This window comes from Schistocerca piceifrons, chromosome 4 (assembly GCF_021461385.2).
Source record: "Schistocerca piceifrons isolate TAMUIC-IGC-003096 chromosome 4, iqSchPice1.1, whole genome shotgun sequence".
Taxonomy (NCBI): Eukaryota; Metazoa; Arthropoda; class Insecta; order Orthoptera; family Acrididae; genus Schistocerca; species Schistocerca piceifrons.
The window spans coordinates 72,834,546-72,854,453 of NC_060141.1; the positions used below are offsets into that span (position 1 = coordinate 72,834,546).

Sequence of the window (19,908 nt, forward strand, 5' to 3'; positions counted from 1 at the left end):
AGTGTTTGAAGAAGCAGATGAGTTTAAATGTCTGTGGTTGGTAGCAAACAACAGAAATTATGAGAAACAAAAAATAAAAGCAAGGACCAAAGGAGCACCCAGAGCATCATATTCCCTCGACAAATTACTGTTAACCATTTTATTTTTTTCAAGAGAAAGAATATATAAAACCATAACTAGGCAAGTGTTATAATTTGGAGAACAGATAAGTACAAAGGAAAAAAAAAAATAAAATGCTGCAGAAGAAAAGTGGATCAATTTATATGAGGTAGGAGAATGCTGAAGAAGAAATAACAGGAAGCTCAGAGAGATATATAATGAGCCAGACTTAGTTTGGGAAGCCAAGATAAGTAATTTGAGATTGGCTGGCCATGTCTATAGGAAAGAGAAAGGATCAAGATAGAGAGAAGTGTCAGAGAAGAAACCTGAATGACAAAGACCTTTAATTAGACTAAAAATAAGATTCACAGACCAGGTAGCCAAGGGTTTTCGGACACTATGAACAAGGGAATAACACCCCAAGCAAAAGATGCTGTGGAGGAGCTACTCCACAAGATCAAGAACTGACTGCTGTTCTCAGGGCCAGAAGAGTAAGTAATAGTATTATTACCAATCCTTTCCAAAGAAACACAATTTGTTATAGCAATACTAGTGTTTGGTGGAAGATTTGGAAAAAAATGATGTAACTGACTATCGGTCTACCACTTTAACAAATTGCACTAATGCTGCTGCATGACAGCTGGCACTCTCGTACGGTATTCGACACATATGTAAACAAATTTCGGGCTTGCAGCCGGTCGTCGTTCAATACTTCACATGATATTACAACTGGCAGGTGCCCAGTTGAAATATTGTGCACAGTATTGAACGACGACCGGCTGCAAGCCCAAAATTTGTTTGAACAGTCAATTCGCCGGGAAAATTTTAAAATTCACACATATGTAAACCTTTGAACCTCAATTTTTTGAAAATGCTTGAGAAGTGCATAGTGCTAGAACAGCAATTGTTGCGTGTAGGTATGTGTTACAATTGTGCAAAAGATGAGTAAAATCTGTGATCTGTCCCGTGTGTGGCTTCCTCGGTTAGTGGACAACATTCTGTGTACGATGACAGTCAGGTGCGTACCCCGTCTAGACGCGTCTGCCTCTGCCGGAAGTGACGGTGTCGGTGAGGGTGAGCTGCCCGTCTCGTCGGCGTCGGCATCTGGCGAGTAAGCACGCCGGAAGGAGTACTCTGAACGCGTGGAGGGCAGTGGCGACGGCAGTGGCAGGCCCAGTGGGTAGCCGGCACCACCAGAGCCGCCACTGCGTGTGCGCATACGGCTGCTGCCAGCCACGGCCCGTGCCCCTTCACGTGACAGCTGTGGGCACGACGCACCCTCATCCTCCGAGCAGCTCGCAGACAGTGGCACCGGCCGGATCCAGTTGCGCAGGTCCTGCAGCGGCGCTTGGAAGCACGACAGCAGCTTCCTGCTGCAATAACACACACACAACCACTCTCGTCGGAACTTCATTTCGAAGAGTCCAGATTGACATGTACACGGGTGGAACATTACGGGGGAGGATGGGATGGGACGGATTGTAACAGGCTGTGAATATAAGGGTTTCTTGTGAGAAACAGGAGGGAATCATGGAAATATTGAAAAACCTGGAAAGCAGGTACTTGAATGTAGATGCAATTATACTGTGAAAGACTACTTACAAAGTTTCAAGAATCAGTATTAAATGGAAAAGTCTACAGATATTCTTAACCCCCCCCCCCCAATGTACTGCTCTCATAGGGAACATCAAATGAAAATTTGATGAATTACAGCATGCACAGAGGCATTTATGCAATTTCTTCCCACACTCTATACACAACTGAAATGGGAAGAAAACCTAACAAATAGCAGGATGCTAAATACTCTCTGCCATGCAATTCACAGCAGTTTGCGGAATATGTGGACTAAAGTTTTGAAGTTCATGGGGGGACGGTGGCATCATCTGATAACATCAGAATTTACCCTATTCTTGCCATGTCAACTTGTGTTATAGTTGTGCATTTTGTGCTTTTGAGTCTTCCTAGTCTTTATTTTGTTGTTTGCTTTGTTTCCGTGGTACACTGTCAAGGTTCCATGATGACTGAGATACTTTTCCACTAAACAGCCCAGATACAGTACTTTATTTTACCTTATCGACCGTAAGCTTGTTGTACGAGCCTCTTCCATTTCAGTCTGTCAAGTGGATTGGTTGCTCTGAGTAGGTATGCATCTTAATTTTACCATCTCAGAGCTTCTCTCACTACCTAATTCAGGATCTTCCTCTACCTCTCATTCCAACTAATGTCCTAGAGAATGCCACTGTAGGTAGTCCATTCTCCGACATTCTTGTTGTGTGACCAGCCCACCTCAACTTTCTCTTCTTTACCACTTCAATGTTGTAAAGGTGTTTGTATAACACCCATAGTGATTTATTTTTTCGTATTCTCCATTATGTGTTATTTTCATTGGTTACAGGTACAAAATCTTTTCTTAATATTTAATTCTGTCTTTCTTTCTACATAGTAAAACCTCGCATTCATAAATATTACTAGTACAACAGTTGACAGATAAATGTGATTTTTGAGGTTAGTGATCTTTTCTTCAAGATACTGATACAACTGTAAAGTGTTGTATTAGTTGTTGTTAGATAGGTAAATATTTCTATATTCACTCTGTTGTCTTCGCTAAAAAGGGAATCCATCTTAGGATCTTTCAAAAAGCACACCTGTTTTGATATATCAAATTGAACTTTACTTTCTTCAAAACACATGAGCAAAATACACAAAAACGTTCACCACCCCTTCCCGTTTCCAGTAAGGAAAATGACATCTGGTATATCACCTCCTATACTTTGTCTGTGAAATTCGCTTTGACTGCCTAATGAGACTCTTTGTGTTTCGCCAACAACACAATGAATTTTCACCTTTAACTCGCAAATGTTTCGGTGTCTACATACACCATGGTTTTAAGATAAGCCAAGAGAAAAAAAAATTGCAAAGGGTTATGTCACATGACCCAGGTGGCCTTGTCAATAACGATTATGGAAGAACAGGTGATTCAAGGAACTGCCCATGGAGCAACCCCATTGTTTCACAGGAACTATCACAGGTGGCACCATCCTACTGAAACAATAACTCTTCAACATCGATTCCACTGAAATGAAGCCACAAAAATCTTTTGTCATCACATGGTATTGGTTTCCATTACTTGTCATGCATCATTTTCCCCTCTTGAACCACGCTAGCATTCACTGACCTCCAAGACAGGGCAGTTCTGTTTATTCACAGATCCATTTAAATGGAAGTGTGCCCCTTCACTAAAGATGAAGATCCTTGCAAAACTGTCATCTTCTGGGAAACCAGACAACAAAATCTCATTATTGGCTTTTTTTAGCTGCTGCATTAACAGAATTCTGTAAGGGTAGTAATGGAGATAATAGTGGATAATTCACCGTACGAAAGAATACCTTATCCCAATTCTTGGGAATGGCGAAGAACCAGCTTCATTGGACTGTCACACTGTCTACATCTACATCTACATTGATACTCCGCAAGCCACCCAACGGTGTGTGGCGGAGGGCACTTCACGTGCCACTGTCATTACCTCCCTTTCCTGTTCCAGTTGCGTATGGTTCGCGGGAAGAACGACTGTCTGAAAGCCTCCGTGCGCGCTCTAATCTCTCTAATTTTACATTCGTGATCTCCTCGGGAGGTATAAGTAGGGGGAAGCAATATATTCGATACCTCATCCAGAAACGCACCCTCTCGAAACCTGGACAGCAAGCTACACCGCGATGCAGAGCGCCTCTCTTGCAGAGTCTGCCACTTGAGTTTATTAAACATCTCCGTAACGCTATCACGGTTACCAAATAACCCTGTGACGAAACGCGCCGCTCTTCTTTGGATCTTCTGTATCTCCTCCGTCAGACCGATCTGGTACGGATCCCACACTGATGAGCAATACTCAAGTATAGGTCGAACGAGTGTTTTGTAAGCCACCTCCTTTGTTGATGGACTACATTTTCTAAGCACTCTCCCAATGAATCTCAACCTGGTACCCGCCTTACCAACAATGAACTAAGAAAATGTTCTGCACCAACTGGTCCTGAACTCTTAACATCTGCTGTAGAACCCACGCAAAATATTGATGCATTTGATGCTTCATTGCACCCCAGAGTCACGTGAAGACATCTCACAGTTGCTGCATAACTTTCTCCAGTCTGATAAAATGTTCTAACTATTACCACATGCTATGCAATAATAAACCGCTCCATGACCACACACACACTGAAGAATTATGAGAAATTCAGAACAAAGTAATAATGGAATGTTTACAGAAAACAAAATTATACAAAACAATGTGATAAACAGACAAACAAAAATATACTACACAATTCAAAAGCAGCATGCTTTTTGAAGGTGCATAACTTTGGATTTTCTTGGAGATATCTGAAAGTAAAAAATGAGTCAAGTGTTTCAATACCTGAACAAAGAAATATCTTGCACAGTGCATAAATAAGAACATAAACTGATAAAACCATTTTTATTAAATTGCCTTAGACAGTGATAAAGCCATCTCTCCTGAATGGGAAAAATGCAGTTGGTTCGGACATTATTTGGTTCAGGGCTTCAAAATATGTCTGACATGTGAGTAAGTATATATTTGGTGAAGCAAATATATGTCTTTGTTTTCAAGCATTTGAGTGACACTTTCCCTGTTCTTTCACTTCTAGACAGCTTATCATGCCAACACTGTCAAATAAGTCAAAACCTTGACCGTTAATGAAGCTTACCATAGCTAGTTCCTCAATTCTTTATGTTCTGATTTTTTGTTTCTCAAAACCTGACTTTCAGCGTTAGGTATTGGGCTAGGTGAAGTAACACAGTGTTCACATTTGATCTAGCGAGGAATCACCGTGTATATGGGTATGTGGTCAAAACCAATGCGCAATCATCCCAATGGAAACTGCCAAGACTTTTTTTAAAAAAAAGACAAGTTCTATCACAGGTGCAGGTTCATCTCACTGTTTTCTTCAATTACAATGCGACAGTGCACAATGAGTTCCTGCCTCATGGTTGTACAGTCAATAAGGAATACTACCTGGAGGCTATGAGCCCTCTGCATGAAACAATACAGAAAAAATGACCAAAAATGTGGCAAGACCATTCATGGAAACTGTATCATGATAATGTTCCCACTCACATCTCAATGCCTGTTCTTGATTTTTTGGCAAAAAAACTATACCTGAGGCTGAAGAGAACTATGAAAGGATGTTGTTTCTCCACCACTGTCAAGATAAAAAGAGAATCGCTGATGAAACGGAACACCATATTGAAAAGTGAGTTCCAGAAGTGCTTCCAAAATTGAAAAAAAGTGCTGATGCAGTTGTATTATATATTGGTGGGGTGGGGGTGGGGGGTTACTTCGAAGGGGACAAAGTTGAATGATGAATAAATAAAGGTACTTTACAAAAAACAAAAATTTGCATCACGTTTTAATCACACCTCATATGGTAATTGGTTATTAAGTCACCTAGTCACTCATGTTACTTTTAATACCTTCACATTTTATACAACATACTTATGAATAATTATATGCTTTTGTATATAGATGTAATGTACTGTACTGTTTTAGGCTGTGTGCAAGTACAGCTTTTCGATTGCTGGTAGTCAGTCCCCTAACAGGGTGTTAGTACAACCTTTAATTAATAAAATGAATTGCATTATGCTGACTGCCCACCGGACCAAATAAGTCACCCTCTTAAAAGAATATGCTGGTCACTTAGGAGTGCCACAGATGGGTAAAACTACCAAGCGGTCATGTGACCATGCATCACTGATGTAAGTTATGACAGTACCAGCTGGTTGTACAGAATTAGTGCAGTAAGCTGTACCAACTGGTTGTACAGAATTAGTGCAGTAAGCTGTAATGTTTGCTCAAGTGTCCACAGCCACACTGTGAATAAAGTTGCACAATTTGTTGTTACATGAACCCTGACTGTCCAACGTGTATCCCAGGAATGGAGAACCACTCATCATCAGCGGAAAGTTCCACGGGACTGGAAGAAGGCCCAGGTCATACCAATCTATAAAAATGGTAGAAAATCAGATGCACATAATTACCGGCCAATTTCACTGACATCGATTTGTTGTAGAAACAGCAGTCATGCGAGATACAGCTGGCCCTCTTTGTGCATGATATACAACAGGCTCTAGATTCTGGCTCCTAGGTTAATGCCATATTTTTTGACTTTCGAAAGGCATTTGACTCAGTTCTGCACTGTCACTTGCTCCAAAAAGTGCGCACTTACAGTCTATCCAATGACATATGCAGTTGGATAGAGAGTTTTCTAACAGACGGAGAGCAGTATGTCGTCCTGAAGGGGAAGACTTCAACAGAAACAAGCGTAACATCAAGTGTGCCCCAGAGCAGCATAATAGGTCCACTGCTTTTTATGATTTACATAAACAATCTGATTGATGGTATTTGCAGTGGCATTAGATTGTTTGCCAATGATGCTGCAGTCTACAGGAAAGTAGTGTCACACGAAAGTTGCGAACAAATCAATAAGGATTTGCAGAAAATAAATGTGTGGTGTAATGACTGGCAGTTATCTCTCAATATTAGTAAGTGTAACCTACTCCATGTTGTTGTTGTTGTTGTTGTTGTGGTCTTCAGTCCTGAGACTGGTTTGATGCAGCTCTCCATGCCACTCTATCCTGGGCAAGCTTTTTCATCTCCCAGTACCTACTGCAACCTACATCCTTCTGAATCTGCTTAGTGTATTCATCTCTTGGTCTCCCTCTACGATTTTTACCCTCCCCGCTGCCCTCCAATACTAAATTGGTGATCCCTTGATGCCTCAGAACATGTCCTACCAACCGATCCCTTCTTCTGGTCAAGTTGTGCCACAAACTTCTCTTCTCCCCAATCCTATTCAATACTTCCTCATTAGTTATGTGATCTACCCATCTAATCTTCAGCATTCTTCTGTAGCACCACATTTCGAAAGCTTCTATTCTCTTCTTGTCCAAACTATTTATCGTCCATGTTTCACTTCCATACATGGCTACACTCCATACAAATACTTTCAGAAATGACTTCCTGACACTTAAATCAATACTGGATGTTAACAAATTTCTCTTCTTCAGAAACGCTTTCCTTGCCATTGCCAGCCTACATTTTATATCCTCTCTACTTCGACCATCATCAGTTATTTTGCTCCCCAAATAGCAAAACTCCTTTACTACTTTAAGTGCCTCATTTCCTAATCTAATTCCCTCAGCATCACCCGACTTAATTAGACTACATTCCATTATCCTTGTTTTAGGCGAAAATCCCCATTAATGTATGAGTACAAAATAAATGCCCAGTCTTTGGAAGCGGTTACAAGTGTCAAGTATCTGGGTGTGACTATTCGAAATGATCTCAAATGGAATGATCAGATTACACAAGTAACGGGCAAGGCGAACTCTAGATTGCGGTTTATTGGTTGAATCCTGAAGTGATGCAGTCCTTCAACAAAGGAAATTGCTTTCAATATGTTAGTTCGTCCAGTTTTAGAGTATTGTTCGTTTGTATGGTAACCTTAACAGTTGGGTCTCATTCAAGAGATTGAGAAGGTCCAAAGAAGAGCAGCAAGATTCGTGACTGGTACATTTAGCCATTGCAAGAGCATTACAAATCTTATAAAAAGTTTGAAGTGGGATACACTTGCAGATAGACGACACGCTAAATGGAAGGGGCTGCTCACTAACTTCCAAAATCCGATCTTCGCTGAGGATATAGAGCATATATTACTACCACATAAATGTAAATGTAGATCATGTAGTATGGTGTAAGAATAGTAATTATAAAAAGATCCAAACAAACAAGGATCAGAAGTAAGTGTCACTTCTTATCAATAACAATCGGTTTAAAACCTGACAGGAATTACTAATGACAGTGAACATAGGTTTTGAGTGAACACTGCAAAGCGAACTGCATGCAATGCACATTTGCAGTCAGGTACCTCACAGAAGACCATTGATCACAGTAGAATATGAAGCTGTAGGTGGGGCCACAAATACGACTGGCTGCTGAATCACCCTATCTTAATCCTACAGATACAGAAAATGTCTGGTACCATTAGGAACAGTGGGTGAAATACAGCAACCAGCACACTAACAATCTTGCAGCTCTGTTGAATGTAATCCTCAATGAATGGCATCAGCTAGATGTAGTTATACCTAAACTTGTGGATTATCTTCCCAGCCAGACTGTAGGCATCGCCAAGGCTAGAGGCAGTGTTAAAAGATATTAGTGTGGCATCTCTCACTTGTTACAACTAGCACAATTTTATTTATTGACAAAGCAGATGATTCTGATGCTCGTATGAGACTGCGTATTTTGAGACAATTTTTGTTCTGCCACAAATGAGAATATTATAGGTTCATAAAGAAAGTAGTGGAATCAACTCACTCATTTCGGTCTGCGTATTCGCCAAATGTCGCCTTGGTGTACACACAGACAGAACATTTCTTCCTTTTACAAGTGGCCAGATGCTTCATCCCCTTCTTGAATTGGTTGTTCAGTGATGCACTCTGCCGGGCAATGAATTTCAGTTCTGAAACCTTAAAAAGCGAAAACTGAATACAGATGTCAAAGTTAAATACTAATATGTTATTTAAAAAAAATCAACCACAATCATGAAAAAAATAGCTAAGATGTGAATATAAAATGACAAAGATATGTGAGATAAAATATACGAACATAAAACCAGATGAGGGAAAAATACTTACTTCCTTCTCCAAGCCACAAACATTTTGACTAATCCGCTTCTTCTGCTGAGATAGATCAACCAAATAGTGACCAACGCCCTTCCTTTCTTCTTTCAGGGTCTCCTTGAGTTTCTCATTCTACAACAACATCAATGGTTCATTTAAAGCACTAAAGTTTGTTATCCAAATGTCAACTCAGAATAAGATCAGAAGAAAATTTTATTACAGGATCTACTTGTTGTTTAAAGCATCCCAGAAGATTACATCATTTTGGCGAGGGTATATCATTTATAGCCTGGAATTTGCATGAAATGATTTAGACGCCGTGAAAACTTCAAAAATAATGACCACGCAGGACTGAAATCTGTCTCCTGCATGTTAGGAATCTAATATCCTAATCACTCCACTACTTAGATCACTGGGAACCACAGCCTATGATAATGGCATTTGTCTGTTGTGAAATTACTTCTAAAGCCCCCCCCCCCCCCCGCCCCCACCCCCCTTTACGTCGAAGTGAACACAATTAACAGCAAACAAGAATTCTTTCTGATGTGTAAATGCTGGTGCATGGTGTTTGGTCATACGCAGGTCACATTCACAAGTATTTTCTTGTGATTCGCTGGGTGTCAGTTTTAGAGTGTGACATCAAAGGAAGTTCATGTCCTCTCCGCTTCAGCACTAGTTTCAATGATAGACACAGTGCATCCACTTTGCCACAAGTGCCGTTTCTTGCACACGAACTGTTGTTTGTGTTTATTGCAAGTGGTTTTTGTAGTTATGGTGTACTTCTCTTGATAGAAGAGTACATATCATACAGGTGCTTGTGGGAGCCTAAAGATCCACACAAAAAGATATGTTTGGCAAGAAATTGCTGAAGGTATCTGTTTTAACACTGCAGTTTAGCTACTATTTTACAAAATTTAAATAAATTGATGGAGTGTGAAATTGTTTTCACTCCGATCAAAATGTGGCTAGGCTTTCATATCGTTTCACATTATATTACTCATTTTTAATAACTGTACCTCTAAAGGATTTAAATTTATAGAATCCATGAGTGCTTCACATATGGCACTACATACTTCTAGAAAGTATTTGGAACACAGATGTGGTCGATATACGAATAAATGTTTGAGGCTAGCATAGCTGTGACCTGTTGATAAGAATCACATTGTTAGTGCTTGTCTCTTTCTGCTGCTACAGAAGCTTTGTGTCCTGATTTGAAATCTTCAGTTCAATTGCAGCTAGAAGAAGGCGAAAAGGACGAGGGTGATGATCCAGAAAAAATTAAGCGATGGTTGCAGCTGCAAATCACTAATCAGAGTCAAACCACCACTTCTTTTGCGCCTGCACAAAAATTCAGACACACACATTTTTGTGTGCTCGCTATACAAAATGAACCAAGTTGTATGTTTCTTCTCTACATCACACTGTAATGAATACAGATTACACAACTTCACCACAACAACATTTTAGCACCAAAAAACAAAACACACAGTACACTCTCTCTTCCATTTGCTCTAGTGTAAATGCTTATTTGCAGGTACAAGTCAATAACTGTGCACACAAACAAACCCCTGTGCATTGCTTGTGAATTTGCATTCGCTTGTGTTTACTCATGTTCGCTTCAGTGTAAAGGGGGCTTAATATTACCTGACCCATGATCAGTAAACAGTGCATTTGGTGTTCATTCCTTCCCCTTAGGAAAAAAAGTAATCATATCCTTGCTATCATTTCATGAGAGTTCTTAAGATGTTCTTCCAAGAACGTGAAGTATTTGCTGCCACACGCTGAAAACATTTTGATGGACACCATTGAAAACTAAGGAAAAATGAAAAACATATACAGAAATACACAGTTTCACATTCACAATCAGAACGCCACATAGGTGGGACTAATTTATTTACACCCACTTAATCAAAATAAATCTCCTATTCCTTCCGAATTAACAGCACATTCTGTGAAAAAATTACATTCATTTGATATACACTCCTGGAAATTGAAATAAGAACACCGTGAATTCATTGTCCCAGGAAGGGGAAACTTTATTGACACATTCCTGGGGTCAGATACATCACATGATCACACTGACAGAACCACAGGCACATAGACACAGGCAACAGAGTATGCACAATGTCGGCATTAGTACAGTGTATATCCACCTTTCGCAGCAATGCAGGCTGCTATTCTCCCATGGAGACGATCGTAGAGATGCTGGATGTAGTCCTGTGGAACGGCTTGCCATGCCATTTCCACCTGGCGCCTCAGTTGGACCAGCGTTCGTGCTGGACGTGCAGACCGCGTGAGACGACGCTTCATCCAGTCCCAAACATGCTCAATGGGGGACAGATCCGGAGATCTTGCTGGCCAGGGTAGTTGACTTACACCTTCTAGAGCACGTTGGGTGGCACGGGATACATGCGGACGTGCATTGTCCTGTTGGAACAGCAAGTTCCCTTGCCGGTCTAGGAATGGTAGAACGATGGGTTCGATGACGGTTTGGATGTACCGTGCACTATTCAGTGTCCCCTCGACGATCACCAGTGGTGTACGGCCAGTGTAGGAGATCGCTCCCCACACCATGATGCCGGGTGTTGGCCCTGTGTGCCTCGGTCGTATGCAGTCCTGATTGTGGCGCTCACCTGCACGGTGCCAAACACGCATACGACCATCATTGGCACCAAGGCAGAAGCGACTCTCATCGCTGAAGACGACACGTCTCCATTCGTCCCTCCATTCACGCCTGTCGCGACACCACTGGAGGCGGGCTGCACGATGTTGGGGCGTGAGCGGAAGACGGCCTAACGGTGTGCGGGACCGTAGCCCAGCTTCATGGAGACGGTTGCGAATGGTCCTCGCCGATACCACAGGAGCAACAGTGTCCCTAATTTGCTGGGAAGTGGCTGTGCGGTCCCCTACGGCACTGCGTAGGATCCTACGGTCTTGGCGTGCATCCGTGCGTCGCTGCGGTCCGGTCCCAGGTCGACAGGCACGTGCACCTTCCGCCGACCACTGGCGACAACATCGATGTACTGTGGAGACCTCACGCCCCACGTGTTGAGCAATTCGGTGGTACGTCCACCCGGCCTCCCGCATGCCCACTATACGCCCTCGCTCAAAGTCCGTCAACTGCACATACGGTTCACGTCCACGCTGTCGCGGCATGCTACCAGTGTTAAAGACTGCGATGGAGCTCCGTATGCCACGGCAAACTGGCTGACACTGACGGCGGCGGTGCACAAATGCTGCGCATCTAGCGCCATTCGACGGCCAACACCGCGGTTCCTGGTGTGTCCGCTGTGCCGTGCGTGTGATCATTGCTTGTACAGCCCTCTCGCAGTGTCCGGAGCAAGTATGGTGGGTCTGACACACCGGTGTCAATGTGTTCTTTTTTCCATTTCCAGGAGTGTAGAATATTTACATGACTGATTTTCTGATAATGGTGTAATTATTGTTAAAGTGTCAGCAATACAAATTGAATTAATTTTGTACAAACTATCACTTTTGCTAAACTACACCTACATCAAACGAAAAAGGCTGTATTGAAGAGCAACATTCACCTGGAGTTAATAATGCTTTGCAGGTGTTAAACTGCTACTTTGTCATATTTCTATGGTAGAAAGGACTACTCTCATCTAAAACTTATCACAAAATCATGGGCATTCAGCTACTTTACTACAGTAGACTACTGGTATGACAAGCTTGTGTTTGATAAGGCTATTATACATGTCTCCCCTTACGTAATGTTAATATCAGCTTAAGCAAACAAACACATAAAAATAGATACGACAGTCGCAAATTCGCCATAGAAGACATCGCCTGTAGAAGTGAGCTACCACAGAGGAGCTAATGAATACTGTGTGGGCATGGCGTGGAGCAGATGCAAGTATGCTGCCTAGAACAGAAATATAAGTCACAGAACTGAAAATCACTGCATCAGAATTCTCAAAAAAGAACTATATCTATAACTGAAAAGACAGACTAACTATAACTGTATCAGAAAGACGAGGTAATTCAGTTACACATAGAGAATGAGCAAGGGAATAACATAAGAGCATTAAAGAAAGGAGTAAAAAAAGAATATACAAAGTGGAAATGTGATGCCTCAAAGCAGTTTCTTACTGTTGGAAACGTATATTTAATTATGTCTTGAGCACAACAATGTCCCAGAAATACTTATAGCACAACAATTTCCCAGAAATATTTATCATTAATCTAAGCTCCAACTAAACATTGTTGATGGACCCTATTATTGGATAACAAACTACTTTTCTTCCATTTTATCATAGATCTTGCTCAATCTGTCTTCTGTTTTATAAATATGCAAGTTTTGTTGCTAATACTTTTGTCTGATAGTGTATATTATCATGAATATTACTTCCAAACTTTTCGTCAACATGTCACATAAATTTGTTACACAAATGTAACATTCTGTATATTTCTCTTTTCAAAGGAGTGAAGTAATTTTTAATCAACTGAATCAAAAATAATATTGTGAAAAAGATAACAAAATGTGTCATTTGAGGTCCAGAAGTGCTTCAGTCTCTTTTTCACTGCCCTGAGTTATAGCAGTTTTGCTTTCTCTGAAATTGCCTGCAACATGTAATAAAGAGACACCTACAGTAAGTCTTTCAAAGACCTTGCTACTGTGGTAATACTGGTTCCCATCAGATCATCGAAGTAAAACACTGTTAGGCTTAGCTAGCACTTGGATGGGCGACAGACTGGACTGCTGCGCACTGTTGGCAAGCATGGCGCACTCAGCCCTTGTGAGGCCAACTGAGGAGCTACTTGACTGAGAAGTAGCGGCTCTGATCACAAAAACTGACAACGGCTGGAAGAGTGGTGTGCTGACCACATGGTCCTCCATGTCTGCATTCAGTGATGTCTATTGACTGAGCATGACATGGCAGTCGGTCGGTACCACTGAGCCTTTCCAAGGCCTGTTCGAACAGAGAGTATTTTACAGTAAGTATCAAAAGTACAGGGTGGGCCTAAAGTCTTTGCATAATATCAATATATACTTACAAAAACTACAGTACTTATAAGTTTGTAGTTTATGGCAAATGAAAAAAAGAACCACCAAATTTTTGTTACAATGTCAATAAACTTTAACATGTGCACCAGCTGTTGCTTGAAGAATATCCAATTGATATTTGGTTTCATGCCAACTTTTGACAATTAACACCAGCAGCAGCATCTATTATCCTCCTTCTGAATGCATCCAAATCAGGTACTTGTATAGTGTAAACCCTGCACTTTATGTAGCCACACAAAAAGAAACCCAGAGATGTTATAACTGGTGAGCTTGCTGGTGAGGCAGTAGGATCGTGACTTGCCAGGATATGTTTCATCAAGAAAATTTCTAACATTTAATCCCCAATGTGATAGTGCACAATTTGTTGCAAAATCAAATCAGGCTGCAAGTCACTCATTTTTGGTTCCACAAATGGTTCTAGCAAATCCAGATAAATGTTAGCTGTTACAGATTTTTTATCAAAAAAGAAATGGCCAATGACTGTTATGCATTAAAGAGCACAAACATTCATTTTAGGAGAATCCCTAATGTGATCTATAGCAACGAGTCAACTTTTCAAACCCCATACCCTCACACTGTGTTGTGGTAAGCAGCCTCATCTCAAAAGCAAATTCATTGAAGATACTTATTGCTGGTGTTGATTTGTGCCGATATCTCAGTCAGAAAAGCTGTTCAAGAAGTTTCATCGCCTGGTTGTAATGTGTGTCTTATCTGGCTGGACCTTATATACATGCAGGTGCAATCTGCCACACAGAATTATTCACACTGTGGTTCTAGGAATCCTTAATTCATGAGATGTATGTTGAGTAGGTTTGGAAGGGTTGTGCAAAGAATGCCTGTTGTACAGCTCCGACACCTTATTCACCGACTGAAGGCCGCCCTGTTCGCAAAATATCCAGCACATTGCTGGTCTGTTCAAACTTCACATACCAGGCAAAAATACTCCTATCAGATGAATCTCTTCCATATTATCTTCAAAAACTTCACAACACAGCAACTAGAGATTCTGTCTCATCACACACTGCACCTTCTCCACATGTGATGCAATTTTACAATAGTGATTGTAGAGCTCTCTAATCAGCTTCTACCTGCGACAAAGATATGCAAACAAACTTGATGGTTTATTCTTTCACTTGTCACAAACCACAAATCTGTAACTTCTACAGTTAAATATCAATAACTGTACAAAGATTTTAGGCCCCACCCTGTATATGTGAAAGCCACCCTGCTATTCTCATATGTGTTTTATTAACCACAGAATACATATCATTGGGTTCATAGGCTTTGGGCAAGAGGTTATGTTCTTCTCTGGCTGTAGTTGCTCATGGACGACCTTGTCCTAGAGTTCTCCAAAGATCCCCCAGCAGCAGCAAAATTTCATAGAATTTGCTAGCCATATGTTGCTATGAGCCACCTTCTATCCTTGACCCCTTGCTTTGTCTTGTGAGCTCGAGTACTTGAACTTATCCACACCCCATCCACTCATCAGTGATTAGTACTTGTGACATACCCAGGTGCGTGTAATGACCTTATGGTTTATCTGGTGTAACTGTGATGTTCCACTTTAAGCTGCTCCAGATTCAATGTTTTGTCAGCATATATCCAGATGCCTGGACTCGGTCCATATGCACAAGGTAACTGAGGCACTGCAATAATGTGGGGCATGCCAACAATGTAACACAAACAGAATGATGAGAAGCAAGGTATACTGGAAAGCTGGCTATGGACTGTGATGCAATATACAGTATGTGTCATCTCACTGCTGTTGCTGTACGAAAGTCATTACTGTAAAAAGTGTGACGACCTTGTGTGACAAAGCAGCATACAAAAGAGGTTCCCATACTGTGGATAAGGAATCCAGCATAGTTTGTGGTAATGCTCCCCATTATTGGACAAGCAATTCTGGATATCAGCAACCGTCTGTGCTGGTGGTGTCCAGACTGTTCTCTGACCTAGAGCATCCCATGTATGTTCAACCGGATTTAACTCCGAAGAGTGAGCTGGACACTTTAAGCACGAGAAGTCGTCATGTCTCAGGTGTGCTATATGGTAGAACATTACCATCTGTCAAATGAAACCCACATACATACACTTGTACCGTTGCAAAATTGTGTAAAACATGGAGGTGGCCAGGTTAAATCCTGGTGGTGAAAGAAATTTTCATAGCTATTATTTGGCCAGAAATGGGAGGAGAGATTGTGGCGTAAAGTTCTTGACCAGCAGGCTTATTGCCAATGTCCTGGATTAAATTCCACTGTGTCTCACAGAGTGAGAACATGTGATACTGCTGATGATGACATGTCTGTCAGACGTGACGTTAACACCGAATTTTTTTTTAGTTATTTGTTGACGTGTTACATTTCAAGCATATTAATCCAACTACTTTCCTGCTTTGCTGATGCAAGTTGCAACCCTCTGCTAGTAGAAGGCTCTGAACTGTAGCATGTTACAGGGTGGTGTGTAATTTAATTATGTTTGTGTGTGAGAAACATTGTTCTGTAATTGATTTTATAACTGTAGAAAAGTGCCCCCAACTGAAACAGAAGAGACTGGACACCTGTCAACAATTTCTTTTGCGTTTTAAGCATGAGGACGATTGATTCCTCAGCAACAATGAGACAGGTGATGAAAGCTGGGTTCACTATTTCAAACCAAAACACAAGGAGGTCATCAATGGAGTTCCACCACAAAATAACACCACTGGCACAAAAGTTCAAGATCATGCCATCAGCAGGTAAAGTCATGCTCACAGTTTTATAGGATGTTCAAGGTGTAGCACATTTGGAATTTGTGCCTAAAGAAACCACCATAAACTCTGTAAGATACTGTAAGATCCTAAAAAAACTGAAAGCATGAATTTGAAGAGTTAGTCCACACATGGAGTACACTCTCCTTCAGTATGACATTGGCACAGCACACATGAACTCTGCGACACCTGTAACAGTCCAACCCTTGGGATCATCATCATCATCATCATCATCATCATCATCATCATCATCATCATCCATACAGTCCTGCACTGGTCCAATTTGTACACATTCAAGGCCTTCATTCTTATACCGAAGGAGCAGCGCAAGCAGAGGTGAGGTTGCAGCTGTGTAAACAAAGTCATACAGTCTACAGTGATGGTATCAACCAATTGGTCTCTCATTCAGAGAAATGTGTTCATTGCCAGGGTGGCTGTGTTGAGAAATAAATATCTGGACATTAAGAGCACGGGCGCAGGATGATGATAAAGTTTGTTTTATTTAAAAAGCTTTAACGGTTTGCACACAAAAATTTGGAGGCATTACTTTTCAGCACACCCTTGCATTTCCTATTTTGAAATGAGTAAAGAGAGTTATCCAGAATTGCGAAGACCATGCGTCAGATGGGGCTTTGTAGAAGCACAAATCGACTGCCAGCCCTGCAAGAGGGAACTGGGGCCTGGTCCCTAAAAACATTCCTCATTCCTGTGGTGGTCAAGTTCTCGTTCCTGAACAGTCATGTCTTACTACAGTGTTTAAGTTTCTGCACTGTACTTTATGTAGAACTGAACATGAAAAAATCTAAATGGGATGATCAGGTGGGGATATAAAATTCATTTCTCCCAAATATCTTAACAACTGTGTCATCTCACCTAGGGACACCATGTCAGACGAAAGGACTATACTTTTTACCCACATGTAATACTGTGAGGAAAAACTGTGCTCATAAAAGTATCTTCAGTCCATCCATCTATGTTTTTAAAATCTATCTAAACAGAGTTTTAAATAGATGATAAATGCTTAAACTAAGTAATGTTTTTATTCCATTGTACATAACAATTTTTTAAAATTTGAAGCTTTATACCAAAAAGTATGTAATTCCCTATTCACTCTCTTATTACATTGTTAGGCAAATTATTTTACCTTGCTGTTGTGATGGAGTGTTTTCTTAAATGCTTTTTTGTGTTTGAAGAATGTCACGAAGAGCTTAAATTATGCTAAAAAGATTTAACACCCCACTTCGCTATAATCAAGTTTATCAAAATACTGGCAAGTTCCACTACTGTTAGGTGTCTTTTTGTCTGCTCATTAATTTTCTCTCTCAAGCTATTTTAAACAGCAACAGAAAAACAAACAAGTAAGTCGAATCATGAAAAAAGGTGGACTCAGTGTGAACAAACTGCAAACAAAATTTTGCCCAGATTGGTGAAGCATCACAAATGTTTTTGTACGCTCACTTTGTTGGTTGCATGAAAACCACTCATTCAATTGTTGGCCACTGGTGCTTATGCATTCAATTGTTGAATGTGTTGAACCTGAGTCATATGGCCAAGATTTTGGTAAGTAATAAAAATTTAATAAATAATTACTAGGGTCATTTTATATGAAACTTACATAAAGGAATGACGTGAGTGAAAGTATCAAGTAAAAAATTATCAATATGAAAATATTTGGTATAATGATAGTTGTTCACCTCCCAAGACTGAAGCACTCTTGGAGTGGCAGTCAATTTGCCTTACAGCTTTTCCTTATAGCTCATATGAGCTACCAACATTTCAACACCAAGACAGACAGTCTTCTCCAGTGTTGGGACACACACTTGTAATGCCTGCTTTGTTACAGTGCCACAATAAAACTCTACCCTAAACCCTTCGAGGACCATTGTCCACCAACATTCATTTCTTGATACCTGGCAAATCACAAGACCATCAGGAGCCAAGGGCTACTCTCTGTACATGTCGGCTGCATTCCTCATCACCTTACAACTGCTTTCGTCCATTATATAGCCCTAGAGGACTAGATTATAGCACTACCTAAAACAACAATGGACAGAGCTCATGTTGACTGTGCAAGGATATATGAAACCTATAAATCAATGGAAGGTGGAAGTAAGAAGTTTTGAACACGTAGTAAGAGCTTCCAAGGAAAAATGCAGGGGTTGGATAAAATATGGAAACACCAAAACCACAACACACTATCACGCATAGTACAGTGGAGTACAATTGTTGGCACTCAAAACACCTTCCAACCATCTCAGAATGAATGGATACAGGTCCTGTACAGTATTCAAGTTAATCTGTTCCATTCTTCCTGTGAGAGAGTAGGAAGTTGTAACGATTATGGATACAGGTAGTGTTCACGCACCTTCGCTTCCACGGTAGGTCACAAAAGCTCAATAATATTGAGATCTGGTGACTGTGGTGGCCAAGGGAGATGCAACAGTTCATTCCCGTACTCACAAAAACAGTCCCGGATGATGTGAGCTGTGTGAACAGCGCCTCTGTCATCTCGGAAGACAGTATCGCCACTGGTAAACAATCACTATACCACGGACTGGACCCGATCAGCCAAAACGGTCACATAACCCTCGGAAGTAACGCGATGTTGCAGAGTACCCACAGGGACCGAGGAATAGCACGATACGTCTGCCCAAATCGTCACCGAACAACTGCCACGTTTCAGTCTCGGGACGTAAACTTGGCCGGAAGTTGGAAATTCGTCCTGCCAAATGATGTTTTCCTGTTAGGAGAATTTGCACCACTGACGTGTGGTTTTCTAATTTCAGCTCGCCCTGCAATTCCCACCTTCTGGAGCGCCCTTCACGTTGTGGTGCTGACAGAGTTTGCGAGTGTGACATTCAGTTCTGCAGGGACTTCTGCAGCTGTCGTCCCCTTATTTTTCATCACAATTCTCTGCAACGACCATCTGTCACGATCATTCGACACACAATTTCGTCCACATTGTGACTTACTGGACGATACGTTTCCAGCTTCCCCGTATGCGGTGTAAGCTTTCAATTTGGTACCTCCCGAAACACAAAACACTTCGGCTACCTCGGTTACGAAGCACCCACTGTACAAGCACGAAGAATTTTTCCACTTTCGAATTTACTCAGATCACACACAATCCACTCACGACGACACACAACACTGTTCGGACCACGACCGATACTCGCAACGTACCGAGAACACCGCTCGGGAGCTGCTCGCGGTCAGTCGCCACGACGCAACCTGCAGTTTCGGCTGGTGCCGGCATTTACGTTCGAGCGTGCATGTCCCACAGTGTTTCCATATTTTTGTCCAAACCCTGTATTTCTTGTGACTAATGGCACATAAACAGAAGAAAGAT

General features: G+C 41.3%; 1 protein-coding gene across 1 annotated transcript in view; it reads right to left on the reverse strand.

Moving 5' to 3' along the window:
* LOC124794812 overlaps positions 1–19,908 on the reverse strand; it is a 782,944-nt gene that overhangs the window by 15,609 nt on the left and 747,427 nt on the right. Inside the window, exons 8-10 of the mRNA XM_047258471.1 lie at positions 8,800–8,916; positions 8,480–8,631; positions 1,126–1,472 (exon numbers count right to left, since the gene is read on the reverse strand). Coding sequence (XP_047114427.1) covers positions 1,126–1,472; positions 8,480–8,631; positions 8,800–8,916 — 616 coding nt within the window. The remainder of the gene's footprint in view (positions 1–1,125; positions 1,473–8,479; positions 8,632–8,799; positions 8,917–19,908) is intronic.